This window comes from Hemiscyllium ocellatum, chromosome 39, assembly GCF_020745735.1.
Source record: "Hemiscyllium ocellatum isolate sHemOce1 chromosome 39, sHemOce1.pat.X.cur, whole genome shotgun sequence".
Taxonomy (NCBI): Eukaryota; Metazoa; Chordata; class Chondrichthyes; order Orectolobiformes; family Hemiscylliidae; genus Hemiscyllium; species Hemiscyllium ocellatum.
In genome coordinates, this window is record NC_083439.1 from 1453171 (window position 1) to 1471042 (window position 17872).

Genomic DNA, 17872 nt, shown 5'->3' on the forward strand with positions numbered 1-17872 from the left:
TCGGAGTGGGTGTGGGAAAATTAACAATAGTGAAATTCACAACTAATCTTGGAGGAACCTGTTTGGGAGAGGTCACAGCACAGAAACAGATAAGTGAATATTTTTAAGTGTAGCCTTACAGTAAGTCTGCAGTAGTGAGTAGAGTGGGTTCTTTCTTGATTATATGTTTTATTGAGATATGTTTCTTGATTAAGCTTAAAATTATAAGCCATAGTATTAATTTAACATGGAGCAGTGTTTTTTAGAGGAATAAGACCGTGCTATTTCCTGGGTCTGTAGATTGAAAGAAGCAAAAATGGCCTTTAGTAGAATGATATGCTCTTCTAGTCAGATGTGGAAGTTTATGGGTTACTGAGGATTATATCTGCAATAAATGCCATTGGTTGTGAATCCTATCAGATCAAATGGATCGGTTGGAGTGGCAGTTAGAGATAATTTACAAGAGCAAGGGGGTGTGATGGATAGTAGCTATAGGAAGGGAGAAAAGGTGCAGATACAGTCAAGTAGATGGGTTAACTCCAGGAAGGGTAGGAGGGTGGGCAGGGAGTGCAGGAGTCTTCTGTGGCTATCCCCATCTCAAACAAGTATGGTATTTTGGAAAATGTAGAGGGTAATAGAATCTCAGGAGATTGTAGCATGAACAGCCAAGTTTGTGGTATCAGGACAGGCTCTTATGTGATGAGGGGTAAGTCGTGTTCCAAGCGATCAATTGTGTTAGGGGATTCTCCAGTCAGCGATAAAGACAGATGTTTCTGTGGCGAGCAGCAAAAAATCAAAATGGTGTGTTGCCTCCCTGGTGCCAGGATCAAGGATGCCTCCGAGAGGGTGTAGATCATTCTCAATGGGGAGAGGGCCCAGCAGGAGGTCATTGTACACATGGAAACTAATGACAAAGGAAGAGAAAAGGTTGAGATTCTGAAGGGAGAATATGGAGAGTTAGGCATGAATTTAAAAAGGAGGTCCTCGAGAGTAGTAATATCTGGATTACTCCCAGTGCTGCGAATTAGTGAGGGCAGGAATAGGGGGATAGAGCAGCTGAATGCATGGCTGAGGAGCTGGTGTATGTGAGAGGGATTCACATTTTTGGACCATTAGAATCTCTTCTGGGGTAGAAGTGACCTGTACAAGAAGGACGGATTGCACCTAAATAGGAAAGGGACTAATATACTGACAGGGAGATGTGCAAGAGCTGCTCGGGAGGATTTAGTGAGGAAAGATTTTGATCTGAGACTGGTACAGTTGAGAACGAGGGCGAGTCAAACAGTCAGGGCAGGCAGGGACAAAGCAGAGAACAAGATAGGACTGATAAATTAAACTGCATTTATTTCAATGCAAGAGGCCTAACAGGGAAGGCTGATGAACTCAGAGCAAGGTTAGGAACATGGGACTGGGATATCAGAGCAGTTACAAAGATGTGGCTCAGGGATGGGCAGGACTGGCAGGTTAATGTTCCAGGGTACAAATACTACAGGAAGGACAGAAAGGGAGGCAAGAGACGACAGGGAGTGGTGTTTTTGATAAGGGATAGCATTACAGCTATGCTGGAAATACATCCAAGGAAGCTATTTGGGTGGAACTGAGAAATAAGAAAGGGATGATCACCTTATTGGGATTGTATTATAGACCTGAAAATGTGTTGCTGGAAAAGCGCAGCAGGTCAGGCAGCATCCAAGGAACAGGAGATTCGACGTTTCGGGCATAAGCCCTCCTTTCTGTAGAAGGGCTTATGTCCGAAACATCGAATCTCCTGTTCCTTGGATGCTGCCTGACCTGCTGCGCTTTTCCAGTAACACATTTTCAGCTCTGATCTCCAGCATCTGCAGTCCTCACGTTCTCCTTGTATTATAGACCCCCAATAGTCAGCAGGAAATTGAGAAATAAATTTGTAAGGAGATTTCAGTTATCTGTAAGAATAATAGGGTGTTTATGGTAGGGGATTTTAACTTTCCAAACATAGACTGGGACTCTCATAGTGTTAAGGGTTCAGATGGAGAGGAATTTGTTAAGTGAGTACAAGACAATTTTCTGATTCAGTATGTGGATGTAGCTGAGGACGGCCTGGTGGCTCAGTGGTTAGCACTGACTCCTCACAGCACCAGGGACCTGGGTTTGATTCCAGCCTTGGGCAACTGTACAAACTCCACACAGGCAATCTCCTCTTGTCTGCGTGGGTTTCCTCCGGGTGCTCCAGTTTCCTGCCTCAGGCCAAAGACGTGCAGGTCAAGTGGGTTGGCCAGGCTAAATTGCCCATAGTGTAAGATGGATTAGTCAGAGGGAAATAGGTCAGGGTGGGTTATTCTTTGGAGGGTTGGTGTGGACTTGTTGGACCAAAGGGCTGGTTTCCACACTGGGGGGGAATCTAATCTACCTACTAGAGAAGGTGCAAAACTTGATGTTCTCTTGGGAAATAAGGAAGGGCAGGTGACTGAGGGGTCAGTGGGAGAGCACATTGCGGCCAGCGACCGTAATTCCATTAGATTTAACATAGTGATGGAAAAGGATAGACCAGATCTAAAAGTTGAAGTTCTAAATTGGAAGAAGCTAGTTTTGATGGTATTAGGCAACAACTTTCAAAAGCTGACTGGGGGCAGATATTTGCAGATAAAGGGACGGCTGGAAAATGGGAAGCCTTCAGAAATGAGATAACAAGAGTCCAGAGACATTATATTCCTGTCAGGGTGAAAGGCTGGTAGATATAAAGAATGCTGGATGACTAAAGAAATTGAGGGTTTAATTAAGAAAAAGAAGGAAGCATATGTCAGGTTTAGACAAGATAGATCGAGTGAATCCTTAGAAGAGTATAAAGGAAGTAGGAGTATACTTAAGAGGGAAATCAGGAGGGTGAAAAGGGGATACGAGATAGCTTTGGCAAATAGAATTAAGGAGAATCCAAAGAGTTTTTACAAGTATATTAAGGACAAAAGAGTAATTAGGAAGAGAATAAGGCCCCTCAAAGATCAGCAAGGCAGCCTTTGTGTGGAGGCACAGGAGATAGAGGAGATACTAAATGAGTATTTTGCATCAGTATTTACTGTGGAAAAGGACGTGGAAGATATAGAATGTAAGGAAATAGATGGTGACATCTTGAAAATTGTCCATATTACAGAGGAGGAAGTGCAGGATATCTTGAAACGCATAAAGGTGGATAAATCCCCAGGACATGATCAGGTGTACCCTAGAACTCTGTGGGAAGCTAGAGAAGTGATTGCTGGGCCTCTTGCTGAGATATTTGTATCATCGATAGTCACAGGTGAGGTGCCGGAAGACTGGCGTTTGGCAAACGTGGTGCCACTATTTATGAAAGATGGTAAGAACAAGCCAGAGAACTATAGACCGGTGAGCCTGACGTCAATGATGGGCAAGTTGTTGAAGGGAATCCTGTGGGACAGGATATAAAGGTATTTGGAAAGGTAAGGGCTGATTAGGGATAGTCAATATGGCTTTATGTGTAGGAAATCATGTCTCACAAACTTGATTGAGTTTTTACAAAGAGGATTGAGGAGGGCAGAGTGGTGGATGTGATCTATATGGACTTCAGTAAGGCGTTCGACAAAGTTCCCTATTGGAGACTAGTTAGCAAGGTTACAGGGAGAACCAGCTATGTGGATACAGAACTGGTTCAAAAGTAGAAGACAGAGGGTGGTGCTGGAGGGTTGCTTTTCAGACTGGAGGCCTGTGACCAGTGGAGTGCCACAAGGATCAGTACTGGGTCCACTGCTTTTTGTCATTTATATAAATGATTTGGATGTGAGCATAAGAGATACAGTTAGTAAGTTTGCGGATGACACCACAATTGGGGATGTAGTGGACAGCAAAGATTACATCAGATTACAATGGGATCTTGATCAGATGGGCCAATGGGCTGAGAAGTGGCAGATGGAGTTTAATTTAGGTAAGCAGTTTGGGAAAGCAAATCTTAGCAGGACTTATACACTTAATGGTAAGGTCCTAGGGAGCGTTGCTGAACAAAGAGACCTTGGAGTGCAGGTTCATAGCTCCTTGAAAGTGGAGTCGCAGGTAGATAGGATAGTGAAGAAGACTTTTTGTATGCTTTCTTTTATTGAGTACAGGAGTTGGGAGGTCAACTTGCAGCTGTACAGGACATTGGTTAGGCCACTGTTGGAATATTATGTGCAATTCTGGTCTCCTTCCTATCTGAAGGATGTTGTGAAACTTGAAAGGGTTCAGAAAAGATTTGCAAGATGCTGCCAGGGTTGGAGGATTTGAGCTATAGGGAGAGGCTGAACAAAGCATCAAAGGCAGAGGGGTGACGTTAAGGTTTGTAAAATCTTGAGGGATATGGATAGGATAAATAGACAATGTCTTTATCCTGGGGTCACGGAGTCCAGAACTAGAGGGCATAGGTTTAGGGTGAGAGGGAAAAGATATAAAAGAGACCTAAGGGGCAACTTTTTCACACAGAGGGTGGTACTTGTATGGAATGAGCTGCCAGAGGATGCTGTGAAAGATGTTGTGAAACTTGAAAGGGTTCAGAAAAGATTTACAAGGATGTTGTCAGGGTTGGAGGATTTGAGCTACAGGGAGAGGCTGAACAGGCTGGGGCTGTTTTCCCTGGAGCATCGGAGGTTGTGGGCTGACTTTACAGACATTTACAAAATCAGGAGGGGCATGGATAGGATAAATAGACTATTCTTTTCCCTGGGGTTGGGGAGTCCAGAACTAGAGGGCATAGATTTAGGGTGAGAGGGGAAAGATATAAAAGAGACCTAAGGGGCAACTTTTTCACGCAGAGGGTGGTACGTGTATGGAATGAGCTGCCAGAGGATGTGGTGGAGGCTGGTACAATTGCAACATTTAAGAGGCATTTGGATGGGTATATGAATAGGAAGGGTTTGGAGGGATATGGGCCGTATGCTGGCAGATGGGACTAGATTGGGTTGGGATATCTGGTCAGCATGGACAGGTTGGACTGAAGGCTCTGTCTCTGAGCTGTACATCTCTATTACTCTATGACTCTGGAAAAGCAAAACTCTGCCAAAAGACTGTGGATGCTGACCATCTTTGAAAATGTCAACAGGCAAGTTGTCCTGTTTTCTGGCTTCACTAGGTTGACACCTCATTGTGAGGTATATCTCATGCTGTTACTCTCCTGCACTCTCCATTAAACCTGGGTCAGTCTCTGGCGTGATGGCAAGGATAGGGTGGAGATATGGCAAGTTATGGTTACACATTGTGTTTGGCCAGCAGCAGCAGCAGAGTTAGATTCAGAGCAGCTCATCAATACCCAGCTCTGGGTTGTTCAAGCTGTGCCCAATTTACAACAATGGTAGCACTACTGCCTCTCAGCACCAGGAACACAGCTTCAGGTTCCAGCCTTAGGTGGCTATCTGTGTGGAATTTGCACTTTCTCCCTGTGTCTGTGTGGGTTTCTGCTGGGTGCTCTGGTTTCATCCCACAGTCCAAAGCTGTGCAGGTTAGCGGGATTAGCCATGGGGCAGGTGGGATTATGGGATATGGTGTCTGGCTGGGATGCTGTTCCGAGGGATTGTTGGACCAAATGACCTTCCACACTCTACTGGTTAATAGCGTTTGTGTTTCCCCCCCCCCCCGATGACTATGTATAGTATTCAGTCCTGAGCTGAAAATGTGTAGCTGGTTAAAGCACAGCAGGTCAGGCAGCATCCAAGGAACAGGAAATTCGACGTTTCGGGCCAGAGCCCTTCTTCAGGCATGAGGAGAATGTGCCAGGCAGGCTAAGATAAAAGGTAGGGAGGAGGGACTTGGGGGAGGGGCGATGGAGATGTGATAGGTGGAAGGAGGTCAAGGTGAGGGTGATAGGCCGGAGTGGGGTGGGGGCGGAGAGGTCAGGAAGAAGATTGCAGGTTAGGAGGGCGGTGCTGAGTTGAGGGAACCGACTGAGACAAGGTGGGGGGAGGGGAAATGAAGAAACTGGAGAAATCTGAGTTCATTCCTTGTGGTTGGAGGGTTCCCAGGCGGAAGATGAGGCGCTCCTCCTCCAGCCGTCGTGTTATGTTCTGCCGGTGGAGGAGTCCAAGGACCTGCATGTCCTCGGTGGAGTGGGAGGGAGTGTTAAAGTGTTGAGCCACGGGGTGGTTGGGTTGATTGGTCCGGGCGTCCCAGAGGTGTTCTCTGAAGCGTTCCGCAAGTAGGCGGCCCGTCTCCCCAATATAGAGGAGGCCACATCGGGTGCAGCGGATGCAATAGATGATGTGTGTGGAGGTGCAGGTGAACTTGTGGCGGATATGGAAGGATCCCTTGGGACTCCTGTCAACACGGCTATGATCAGACACACACGTGATGGGTGGATTACTGAAGCTGGGGCCAGGCCTGGTGGTGGGCTGTTGCTTCACCAACCTGTGGGACAGCTCTCCCAATTTTGGCACTTGCCCCCTGACGTTAGTTAGGATTTTAAGGCTTCGTCGCGTCCAGTATAACTCCGTATCTCACTCAGCTGTTTCAGAGAACAGTTAGCAATCTGAATATTTACATCCCATTTATAATGAGGCTGCATGTATCTCCTTGGCTCACTGCTATTTATTTCGTATCAGACAAGTTTGTTACAATGTTTAAATACACCATAAACTTCCGAAGTCTCCACACGTCTGGGGTGTTGGATGTCCCATCACTATTCCCAGGAGGAATGGTGAGGGAATTGCAGCACAGAGGAAGACCGTGTGGGTCACTGAGTCGATTCCGGCTCATTGTCAATCAGAGAAGGGACTGGAATTGATCTTAAACACCAACATTTGTGTCTCTACTGTAACCATCTATTTATGACAGTTTGCAAAAGAATTTCCGTTTTTTTGACTATTTGGGAGGCTTTTCTGTAATTTCAGATATCCGTTCTGGTTGTTTTAACTAGACCGTGCTGTCAATCCTGTCTGACAGGATGGTGTCAATCCACACTCTGCCAGCCTCTCGATGGTAATAGAATTCTGGGTTTTGTAAAGGATCGAGGGTTTTCATGGCATTGGTGGGCAAAGCTGCTAGGGGTGGGAATCGTCCTAAATCAACACTTGCCCCAAATGAACTATTGCTCCTTTAATGCATTGGCCATTGAGTGGGGTGGGGGGTTTGTATCCGTTTTGGGCATGTCACAGAGACTGTGAATGGAGCCTGGGGACGGGGGAGTGCAGATATCTTGGGGTAGACAGGGGACGGGGAAACTGGAGGAGCTGGGGAGATCAATTGGGGGAGGATGGATGGGGTGGGGGGTCAGGGAGGAGCTGGGGGTGAGGGAGAGGGGACGGAGAGGAGCTGGGGTTTGGGGAGGGATTGGAGGACATGGGAGGAGGAGGAGATGGGGGACGGAGGAGCTGGGGAGATGGGAGGGTGGGGAAGGTGGAGGAAATGGGTAGATGGAGGGGGCGGGTGATGAGCTGGGGGCAGGGTAGTGCTGGGGGAGGTGGGGTGGGGTGGTGCTGGGGGAGGTGGGGTGGTGGTGGGAGTGGGGAAGGAGCTGGGGGTGAGCTGCAGCCCCGCAAGTGGGGCGATGCTCACTGGGTCCCTCTGCTGGTAGCAGTGTCACTCCGGGTTGGCACCATCTCCATTAGAGAAAGTGAGGGCTGCAGATACTGGAGATCAGAGTCGAGAGGGTGGTGCTGGAAAAGCACAGCAAGTCAGGCAGCATCTGAGGAGCAAGAGAGTTGACGTTTCGGGCAGAAGCCCTTCATCAGCTCTTGCTGCCTGACCTGCTGTGCTTTTCCAGCTCCATATTCCCCCACCATCTCTATAGGAGCTGCTGATGAGAAGCATTGCATATTTCATTGGTATTTTCCTTTTGAGCTAAAGCCTAAATCCACACAACATTCGCTGCAGCTAAAACTGAAGGAAAACTTCATGATAATCTTATAAACTCGGGGCTAGGAATCCCATGACAGATTTTTAAATTGCCAGGTCCCTCCAAAGCGAAGCAAGGATTGACCAGCTGCTGAAAGGGATGTGAGAACGTGAAGAGATGTTGACGGATGGGAACATTGAAGAAGGACAATTTGCCCGCGTCGTAGTTCAGGAGAATTCCGATTTGTTTTGGAATTACGGTGATCCTCACGTCTGGGGTGATCCCGTTGTGAAGGAATTCAAATTTATTTCTGCAGATTTAAAACAAAGAGGATAAACAGCCAGCAAACAGCATGTGCAGCAGAAGCTGGATTGACTGAGTCATGGATCATTCCAGCACAAACAATTTCCCGAAATACACTGGTAAAAAATACCCACTAGCTATTCAAAAACCTCAGTTTAAAATCCACATTTAGGTTTCATGACCTTTGGGTCGCGCTGTAATTCCCAGTAATAAGGGGGAGAGGAAGTGGTGTCCTCCCTCCCAAACATGTGACGGTCTGGAAGTTCAGGGCAGCATCCTGACCTGAAGATACATCACTGTTCTGGTCAGGGCCTGCAGGATTGTGGCTGGATCAAATTCCTGGGATTCCCTCCCTAAGGGCATTGCAGGTCTACCCACAGCACATGGACGGCAGCGATTAGAGAAGGCAGTTCACCATCACCTTCTCAAGGGGCAACTAGGGACAGACAATAAAGGCCGGTCAGCCAGCACTGCCCAGATACTGAGAAGGTGGTAAGAAAGGGACAGAGAGACCAGGACCATTCCACTCACAATATGGCATCCTGCCTGGTACACTCAGCTCACAGCCCAGACTTATTTATAAATCAGCCGGCAATTTAATAACAGAATGGACTAGTGAAGGGATTTCCATTCCCCTTCTATCCCACAGGGAAAGTGACTGAGGGGTGCCCCATTGCCCACAGTGAGTCTAGGAGTGTGGGGGGTACCCCGGTTGTCTCAGGGAGTGAGGGGTATTGTGAAGTTTCCATGTATTCACTCACTGAGTATATGTGATCAACAGGAATCGCAGATCAGGACATGGATGGAGAGAATTGGAAAGGAGTTGATCAGCTGCCGTAAGAACCTCAATCAAAGAATAATGTGAGGCAGGATCTCTCAATCTTACCTCCTTTCATGCCTTTTATTTCTCTCAGATACTGTGCGAAAGAGCTAAACTCACAAAAAGCACATCATCACTAACCAGGGCTGTTTGTCTCAACAAGATTCTGAGAGTCTAGGCTTTGTCAATCAGGATTTAAACTATCAAAGAATCCACAACAAAGATCATATAGAAGAAGCTTAGTAAAGTTATGATTCCAGTGAAGGATTAATGGTTACGTTTCTGAGGCTGGACCCTGTGCTTTAATTGGATTAGTTTGTGTTCACTCTGTACCTGGTTGGTGAGAGAGTGTGTCTCATGCACCACGATGTGATGTTTGAGCCAATGTAGCTGTCCCGTGGGATGTTGTGGGAGGCAACACCAATCCTGTATTCTGTGTGTTCAGTCACTTCAATCTCCCAGTAATGTTTTCCTCGGACAGGCACTAACTGCCCCATGACAGCAGCACAACTACCAATGAGAGCAAGTTACAATGTCAGCCTTCAGTCAGCTCATGTCAATCCCTGTTACTGAGCATTAACAGAAGATCAAGAGGAGAGATCAATACTTCTAGAATCAGTGATTAAACACAGTCAAGGCACCAGAACAAGCCTTTCCAGCCAGATCTACCTACTCCCAGAACCCCTCCCCAGCCTCCGTACCCCTCCAAAAAGAGGACTCAAGTTCCCACCACCTCATTGACATCTGCCAATGTGCATTCAGAATGTCTTTGTGTTACTGTTGTGCTGACGTCATCTTCCACAGCTGCAGGCAACCAGAGTGAAGACCCTGAGGAAGGAACAGCCATGGAATTCTCCGATTCTGACCTCACCTTATCACCAACAAAGTGTTCAACTCTTAAAGAAACGTCACCAACTGAACAACATTTGTCAATTCATTAAAATTCATCTGCCCACATCTGGATTTCTGGTTGGCTATAGTCACGTGGCCAATCACGTCATACATCTACCCCAGCTCCTCAACTATTTGAAAGAATTTCACATAAAGCAAACATTAATTTGTTATTGAAATTCAATGGCTTGTTCATTGCTTAAACAGTAAATAAAGGGGACAGGGAGATAAATAACCAGTTCACCTGATTATTGGACAGAGGGCAAGTGGTCTCTGATGTTATGATATATTTGGATGGGGACAGGGAATGGTGGAAATGCCATTGGATCAGAAATTCAGAGTAATCCTCAGTTCTATCTTAATGGTCTGGGGAGAGGGGTTCAGAACCTACCACGGCAGTTGGTGGAATTTAAATTAAATCAATAATATCTCATGGGAAACTGGTCTCCAGGAGGGTGATCACCACTGACTGACTGTTGTACAAAGCCATCAGGTTCACTAATAACCTTCAGTGAAGAACATCTGCCATCTTTAACTGATCTATCTGTGCGGTTGATTTTTAGTTGCTCTCTGAAATGGTTCATTGCACTCAATTCAAGGACAATTAGGGACAGACAATAATTATTAGCCTTGCCAGAAACGTATACGTCCCATGAAGAAATAAAGAAAATATAGTTTTCATTGTAGATCTGGAACTTTTACCAAACAAGCAGCAATTTTACAACTCATCATAACAGCCCCTCCACCAGTGCTGCACTCCCTCAATACCAACCCTCTGATCGTGCAGCGCTCCCTCAGCACTGACCCTCTAAAAGTGCAGCGCTCACCCTACTACAATGCAGTGTCCCCTCAGCACTGACACTGCGGTGCTCCCTCGTCACTGGCTCTCCAACAGTGCTGCACTCCCTCCACACTGACCCTCCGACAGTGCGGCACTCCCTCCACACTGACCCTCCGACAGTGCGGCACTCCCTCCACACTGACCCTCCGACAGTGCGGCACTCCCTTCACACTGACCCTCCCACAGTGCGGCACTCCCTCAGCACTGACCCTCCCACAGTGCAGCACTCCCTCAGCACTGACCCTCCGACAGTGTGGCACTCCCTCAGCACTGACCCTCCCACAGTGTGGCACTCCCTCAGCACTGACCCTCCCACAGTGCAACATTCCCTCAGCACTGATCCTCCCACAGTGTGGCACTCCCTCCACACTGACCCTCCGACAGTGCAGCGTTCCCTCAGCACTGACATTGTTTAGGCCAATTTAGGAATATTGCATGCAATTCTGGTCTCCTTCCAATTGAAAGGATGTTGTGAATCTTGAAATGGTTCAGAAAAGATTTACAATTATGTTGCCAGGGTTGGAAGATTTGAGCTATGGGGAGAGGTTGAATAGGCTGGGGCTGTTTTCCCTGGAACGTCGGAGAGGTGACCTTATACAGGTTTATAACATCATGAGGGGCATGGACAGGATAAATAGATAAAGTCTTTTCCCTGGGGTGGAGGAGTCCAGACCTAGAGGGCATAGGTTTAGGGTGAGAGGGGAAAGACATCGACTGGGACTGCCATAGTGTTAAAGATTTAGATGGAGAGGAATTTCTTAAGTGTGTACAAGACAATTTTCTGATTCAGTATGTGGATGTACCTACTAGAGAAGGTGCAAACTTGACCTACTCTTGGGAAATAAGGCAGGGCAGGTGACTGAGGTGTCAGTGGGGGAGCACTTTGGGGCCAGCGACTGTAATTCCATTAGATTTAAACTAGTGATGGAAAAGGATAAACCAGATCCAAAAGTTGAAGTTCTAAATTGGAAAAAGGCCAATTTTGACGGTATTAGGCAAGAACTTTTGAAAGCTGATTGGAGGCAGATGTTCGCAGAGAAAGGGACGGCTGGAAAATGGGAAGCCTTCAGAAATGAGATATCAAGAATCCAAAGAAAGTAGATTCCTGTTAGGGTGAAAGGGAAGGCTGGTAGGGATAGGGAATGCTGGATGACTAAAGAAATTGAGGGTTTGGTTAAGAAAAAGAAGGAAGCATATGTCAAGTACAGACAGGATAGATCGAGTGAATCCTGAGAAGAGTATAAAGAAAGTAGGAGTATACTTAAGAGGGAAATCAGGAGGGCAAAACGGGGACATGAGATAGCTTTGGCAAACAGAATTAAGGAGAATCCAAAGAATTTTTACAAATATATTAAGGACAAAAGGGTAACTAGGGAGAGAATAGGGCCCCTCAAAGATCAGCAAGGCGGCCTTTGTGTGGAGCCACAGAAAATGGGGAGATACTAAATGAAAATTTTGCATCAGTATTTACTGTGGAAAAGGATATGGAAGATATAGACTGTAGGGAAATGGATGGTGACATCTTGCAAAATGTTCATATTACAAAGGAGGAAGTGCTGGATGTCTTGAAACGGTTAATGGTGGATAAATCCCCAGGACCTGATCAGGTGTACCTGAGAACTCTGTGGGAAGCTAGAGAAGTGATTGCTGGGCCTCTTGCTGAGATATCTGTATCATCAATAGTCACAGGTGAGGTGCCGGAAGACTGGAGCCACTGTTTAAGAAGGGCGGTAAAGACAATCCAGGGAACTATAGACCAGTGAGCCTGACATCGGTGGTGGGCAAGTTATTGGAGGGAATCCTGAGGGACAGGATGTACAGTTTTTAGAAAGGCAAGGACTGATTAGGGATAGTCAACATGGCTTTGTGCATGGGAAATCATGTCTCACAAACTTGAGTGAGTTTTTTGAAGAAGTAACAAGCAGATTGATGTGGTCAGAGCAGTATATGTGATCCATATGGACTTCAGTAAGGTGTTCGACAAGGTTCCCCATGGGAGACTGATTAGCAAGGTTAGATCTCATGGAATATAGGGAGAACTAGCCATTTGGATACAGAACTGGCTCAAAGATAGAAGACAGAGGGTGGTGGTGGAGGGTTGTTTTTCAGACTGGAGGCCTGAGACCAGTGGAGTGCCACAAGGATTGGTGCTGGGCCCTCTACGTTTTGTCATTTATATAAATGATTTGGATGTGAGCATAAGAGGTACAGTTAGTAAGTTTGCAGATGACACCAAAATTGGAGGTATAGTGGACAGCGAAGAGGGTTACCTCAGATTATAACAGGATCTTGACCAGATGGGCCAATGGGCTGAGAAGTGGCAGATCGAGTTTAATTCAGATAAATACGAGGTGCTGCATTTTGGGAAAGCAAATCTTAGCAGGACTTATACAGTTAATGGTAAGGTCCTCGGGAGTGTTGCTGAACAAAGAGACCTTGGAGTGCAAGTTCATAGATCCTTGAAAGTGGAGTCGCAGGTAGATAGGATAGTGAAGAAGGCGTTTGGTATGCTTTCCTTTATTGGTCAGAGTATTGAGTACAGGAGTTGGGAGGTCATGTTGCGGCTGTACAGGACATTGGTTAGGCCACTGTTGGAATATTGCATGCAATTCTGGTCTCCTTCCTATTGGAAAGATGTTGTGAAACTTGAAAGGGTTCAGAAAATATTTACAAGGATGTTGCCAGGGTTGAAGGATTTGAGCTACAGGGAAAGGCTGAACAGGCTGGGGCTATTTTCCTTGGAGCGTCGGAGGCTGAGGGGTGACCTTATAGAGGTTTACAAAATTATGATGGGCACGGATAGGATAAATAGACAAAATCTTTTCCCTGGGGTCGGGGAGTCCAGAACTAGAGGGCATAGGTTTAGGGTGAGAGGGGATAGATGTAAAAGAGACTAAGGGGCAACTTCTAAACGATGAGGGTGGTACGTGTATGGAATGAGCTGTCAGAGGATGTGGTAGAGGCTGGTACAATTGCAACATTTAAGAGGCATTTGATGGGTATGTGAATAGGAAGGGTTTGGAGGGATATGGGTCGGGTGCTGGCAGGTAGGACTAGATTGGGTTGGGATATCTTGTCGGCATGGACGGGATGGACCGAAGGGTCTGTTTCCATGCTGTACATCTCTATGACTCTATGACTTTATATAAAAGGAACTTAAGGGGCAACTTTTTCACACAGATGTTGGTGTATGTATGGAATGAGCTCCAGAGAAAGTGGTGGAGGCTGGTACAATTACAACATTTAAAAGGTATTTGGATGGGTCTATGATTAGGAAGGGTTTGGAGGGATATGAGCCAAGTGCTGACAAATGGGACTAGGTATAGGTTAGGATATCTGGTCAGCATGGGCGAATTGGACTGAAGGCGCTCCCTTGGCACTGACCCCCCGACAGTGCGGCACTCCCTCAGTACTGATCCTTTGAGAGTGCGGCACTCCCTCAGCACTGACCCTCCGACAGTGTGGCACTCCCCAAGTACTGACCCTCCAACAGTGTGGTACTCCCTCAGTACTGACCCTTTGGCAGTGCAGCACTCTCTCAGCACTAACCCTCTGACAGTGTGGCACTCCCTCAGTACTGACCCTCTGACAGTGCCCACTCCCTCAGCACTGACCCTCTGACAGTGCGGCACTCTCTCGGCACTAACCCTCTGACAGTGCCGCACTCCCTCAGTACTGACCCTCTGACAGTGCAGCACTCCCTCAGTACTGATCCTCTGACAGTGCAGCACTCCCTCAGTACTGGCCCTCCGACAGTGCAGCACTCTCTCAGCACTGACCCTCTGACAGTGCAGCACTCCCTCAGTACTGGCCCTCTGACAGTGTGGCACTCCCTCAGTACTGACCCTCCGACAGTGCGGCACTCCCTCAACACTGACCCTCCGACAGTGCGGCACTCCCTCAACACTGACCCTCCGACAGTGCTGCACTCTCTCAGTTTATTGTGGACTCAAACAAAGTTAATCACCCACTGTCAATGATCGCTACCTGACCAGCTCCTGACCAGCTGGTGGGTGTTCCTAGAGCCGTGGCTGCAAGACAATGGAACAGACAGAATGTGAAAGTGAGAAGTTATGTAATTTCTGTCACTCACCTTGTGAACCGCTCATCGTAGTTTGGGGAGTCGACACAGACATTATCCTCATTATAAACAATGGTTACTCCATCCGCCAGCAGTGAGAGGGCCAGGTGAGCTGTCTGCTCTATCAGGTAGATCCGATCCCCTGTCACAGACAATTCCAACCTTCAGTTCAGGGTTCCAGCGTTTTCTATTTTAAAATAAAAATTGCAGGTGCTGGAAGTTCAAAACAAAAACAGAAATTGCTGTGTCTGTGGAGAGAGACAGTTATCATCCAGGTCCAGCAATCTCTGATTTTGTTTTCTCTCTTGTCACTAACCTGTGGTTCTAACGCTAACGGGTGAGCTCCGGTCACTGCAGCCGCCTTCATTCACTGCTCGGACATAGAACAGATAACTCTCATTGGGCTCCAAATCAACGATAGTTTTGCAGGAAGTGATGCCGGTTAGTGACCTGGACAGAAACAAGAGATTGTTCACTCAGGAAACAACACTCCAGAGAGAAAATCACCAAAAGAAAGAACACTTTCCAACTCATGGCAGAGAGAACGCCGTTCGGCCCATCAAACCATTGCACCATTCTAGATCAGATTTAGCTCACCCGGACCACGAATGGCCCCAAGCTGGGGTCACTCACCCAGGGATGGGCTTGACCCGGCTTGTGAGGGGCGGGGGGAGCTCACTCAGGTCAGCAGGATTGGGATTATTTGGAGAGGGGGTACTGGAGCCCAGGTTTTCAGCTCCGAGGAGCAGACCATTAAACGGTTATCTTAACCCCAACCTGAACCGCAGAGCCAGGGGTGGAAATGTTTTCACCAGGTTTAATTTTCGGGTTTGTTCCTGGGGGGGGGGGGGGGGGGTGAGTACTCACTCTGTGAGAGATTCTGTCCAGTCACAGCTGCTGCAAACTTTGCAGAATTCCACGGTGTAGGAATGTGGAGAATTCCTGCTCTCAGATTCCCACTCAATGAGAGCTGCACTCGGACAAGTTGCAATTGCTTTGTGTTTGATTGTTGGAGCCGGAGGAGCTGAAACAGAAAGCGGGGGGGTGGGTACCTGCAGCTCAACCAGAACCTGAGAAACCCTACACCCACATCCCCTGAGCGATTCCCACAGCAGACCGACCCCCTTCTCCCGAAATACCTGCTCCTTCTTCCTAAAGTGAATGGCCAAATGGGGTTGACCTTTTTTTCTCTGTCACCTGGTAGCGCGCAGCAGGAAGCCCGGGGTTAACGGTTTGCATTCACATAGCGCCGGGCACCGCGCAGACTGGACACTACTCCGTTACCCATTCTGCTTTATACTTGCTCAGACATCGCGTTCCCACCAATCTGGTCTGTCCCATTCCGGGGTGTTCCCCAGTGCCCCCATCCCCCTCTCGGGGGGGGAGAGGGGGGTGGGGAGGGGGGGGTTACCTGTGGTGTGCTTCACCCGGTCACTCTCCGGGCTCCTCCCGGCCGAGTTTGAGGCTGTCACCGAGAATTCATACACAGTGTTGGGCTTGAGATTCCTCACCGTGTGATACATCTCCTTCACTCTCAGGGACATGTCTGTGGGGGGAACAGGAAAGGTCAGAGTGCAGTCAGGAGGGGGGGGGGGGAGAATTCACAGAGTTTACCCCCATCCCGGGGAGATGTGAGTGAGGATGGGGGGGTGGTGTGGATGGGGATGGGGAGTGGGGCTGGGGTCCGGGGGGGTAGGGCTGGTGATGGTGATGGGGGTGGGGATGTGGGGGTGGGGATGTGGGAATGGGGATGGGGGGTGGGGCTGGGGGTGGTGGTGGGAGATGGGGGTGGGGCAAGGCGTGGGGATGGTTCTGTCAGGGGTGAGTCCTGTCCAGAAACGGTGAAGCCCAGACTGACCGCCCAGAGCAAACCCTGCCCGAGACCCACCCTGGACAGTCTCACTCCGAGCTGTTTGGCTGCTGAAGACCTCACTCAGACCTGGCCATCAGACTCCAGTCTCTGTGCAACCTCCACACTCCCCCCCCCCCCTTGTGTCTGCGGCTGTTGCCTGACCCACACTGGCTGTGATCAGGGCAGTTACCCCCTCACACAGATCCCTCCAGATCTCTGCCATCTCCTCCAGCCCCTGATCCTGCTCCTGTCTCCCAAGTGTCACCGCCAGGGGGCACAGTGTCAGAGCTGGGCCCAAAGACCCCCATCCCCCTGACCTGGACCCCCCTCATCCCCTCACTCCCCACCCCAACACACCCCAGGGAACTCAACAGAGGACTCAGCTCAACCCCTCTGCAGTCTGCAATCCCCCTCCCCATCCACTCCCTCACCGCAACCCCTTCACCCTCACCCCAACTTCCACACCACTCTCCCCACCCAGTCCCCCACCCCAACCCCTTTACCCCAACTCTCATCCCCACTTCTCCAAACCCCTGCCCTCACCACCACCCCAACTCCCACTTCCTCTTCCCACTCACTCCCCCCACTCACCCACCTACTCCCCCACCCCAACCCTCAAATCCCCATTCTCCCATTCCAACCCCTAGACCCATAGACCCCAACCTTGCCCCACCCTCCTCCACACAAACCTGCTGCCCCCTGCTGGCTGGGGCTCGTCTCTTGGGTCACCTCTCGGTAATGAAGCTGATAAAACTCCACCGTGTCATCAGCTGAAAGGCTCCAGCTCACTCTCACTGAGTCACTGCTCCCTGTACCGGGGGCTTGAGGGCACATTGAAGGGGCTGAGGGAACTGGCAAAGAAAACACATCGTAATGTCTCCAAGTTCATGAACTCCCCATAGCTCACTCCCGCTGGAATGGATTCTGTAAATCTGACATTTCGATATGTGCAGATGTAGCTGGAGCTCAGAGGGAGGGTAATGTTTGGTTTAATGGCTTCAGGTGACCCAGTGATGCCCATCAGCACGTGGGCAATATCCAACAAGACAGGATGTGTTCGTGACAGAGAGTGAGTGTGTCAGGGTAGGTATCTGTGTGTCAGAGTCAGGGTGAGTGTATCAGCATGAGGGTGTGTGTCAGTGTGGGGGTCAGTGCAGGGGTGTGTGACGGATGGGAGTGAGTGTGTGGGGGTGAGTGTGACAATGTGGGGGTGTCAGTGTGTGGGGGTGAGTGTGACAGTGTGGGGTGTTAGTGTGTGAGGGTGAGTGTGACAGTGTGGGGGTGTCAGTGTGTGTGGGTGAGTGTGACAGTGTGGGGGTGTC

General features: G+C 48.6%; 1 protein-coding gene across 4 annotated transcripts in view; it reads right to left on the reverse strand.

Annotated features, from left to right (window-relative positions):
* Positions 1-6496: 6496 nt before the first annotated feature.
* LOC132834414 (fibronectin type III and SPRY domain-containing protein 2) overlaps positions 6497-17872 on the reverse strand; it is a 30717-nt gene continuing 19341 nt past the window's right edge. For all 4 annotated transcript variants that reach the window (XM_060853333.1, XM_060853330.1, XM_060853329.1 and 1 more), the window contains exons 7-13: positions 17240-17401; positions 16110-16244; positions 15566-15722; positions 15015-15148; positions 14711-14840; positions 9219-9395; positions 6497-8072 (exon numbers count right to left, since the gene is read on the reverse strand). In XM_060853333.1, the coding sequence (XP_060709316.1) occupies positions 7820-8072; positions 9219-9395; positions 14711-14840; positions 15015-15148; positions 15566-15722; positions 16110-16244; positions 17240-17401 (1148 nt within the window). In that variant the 3' untranslated portion in view covers positions 6497-7819. The remainder of the gene's footprint in view (positions 8073-9218; positions 9396-14710; positions 14841-15014; positions 15149-15565; positions 15723-16109; positions 16245-17239; positions 17402-17872) is intronic.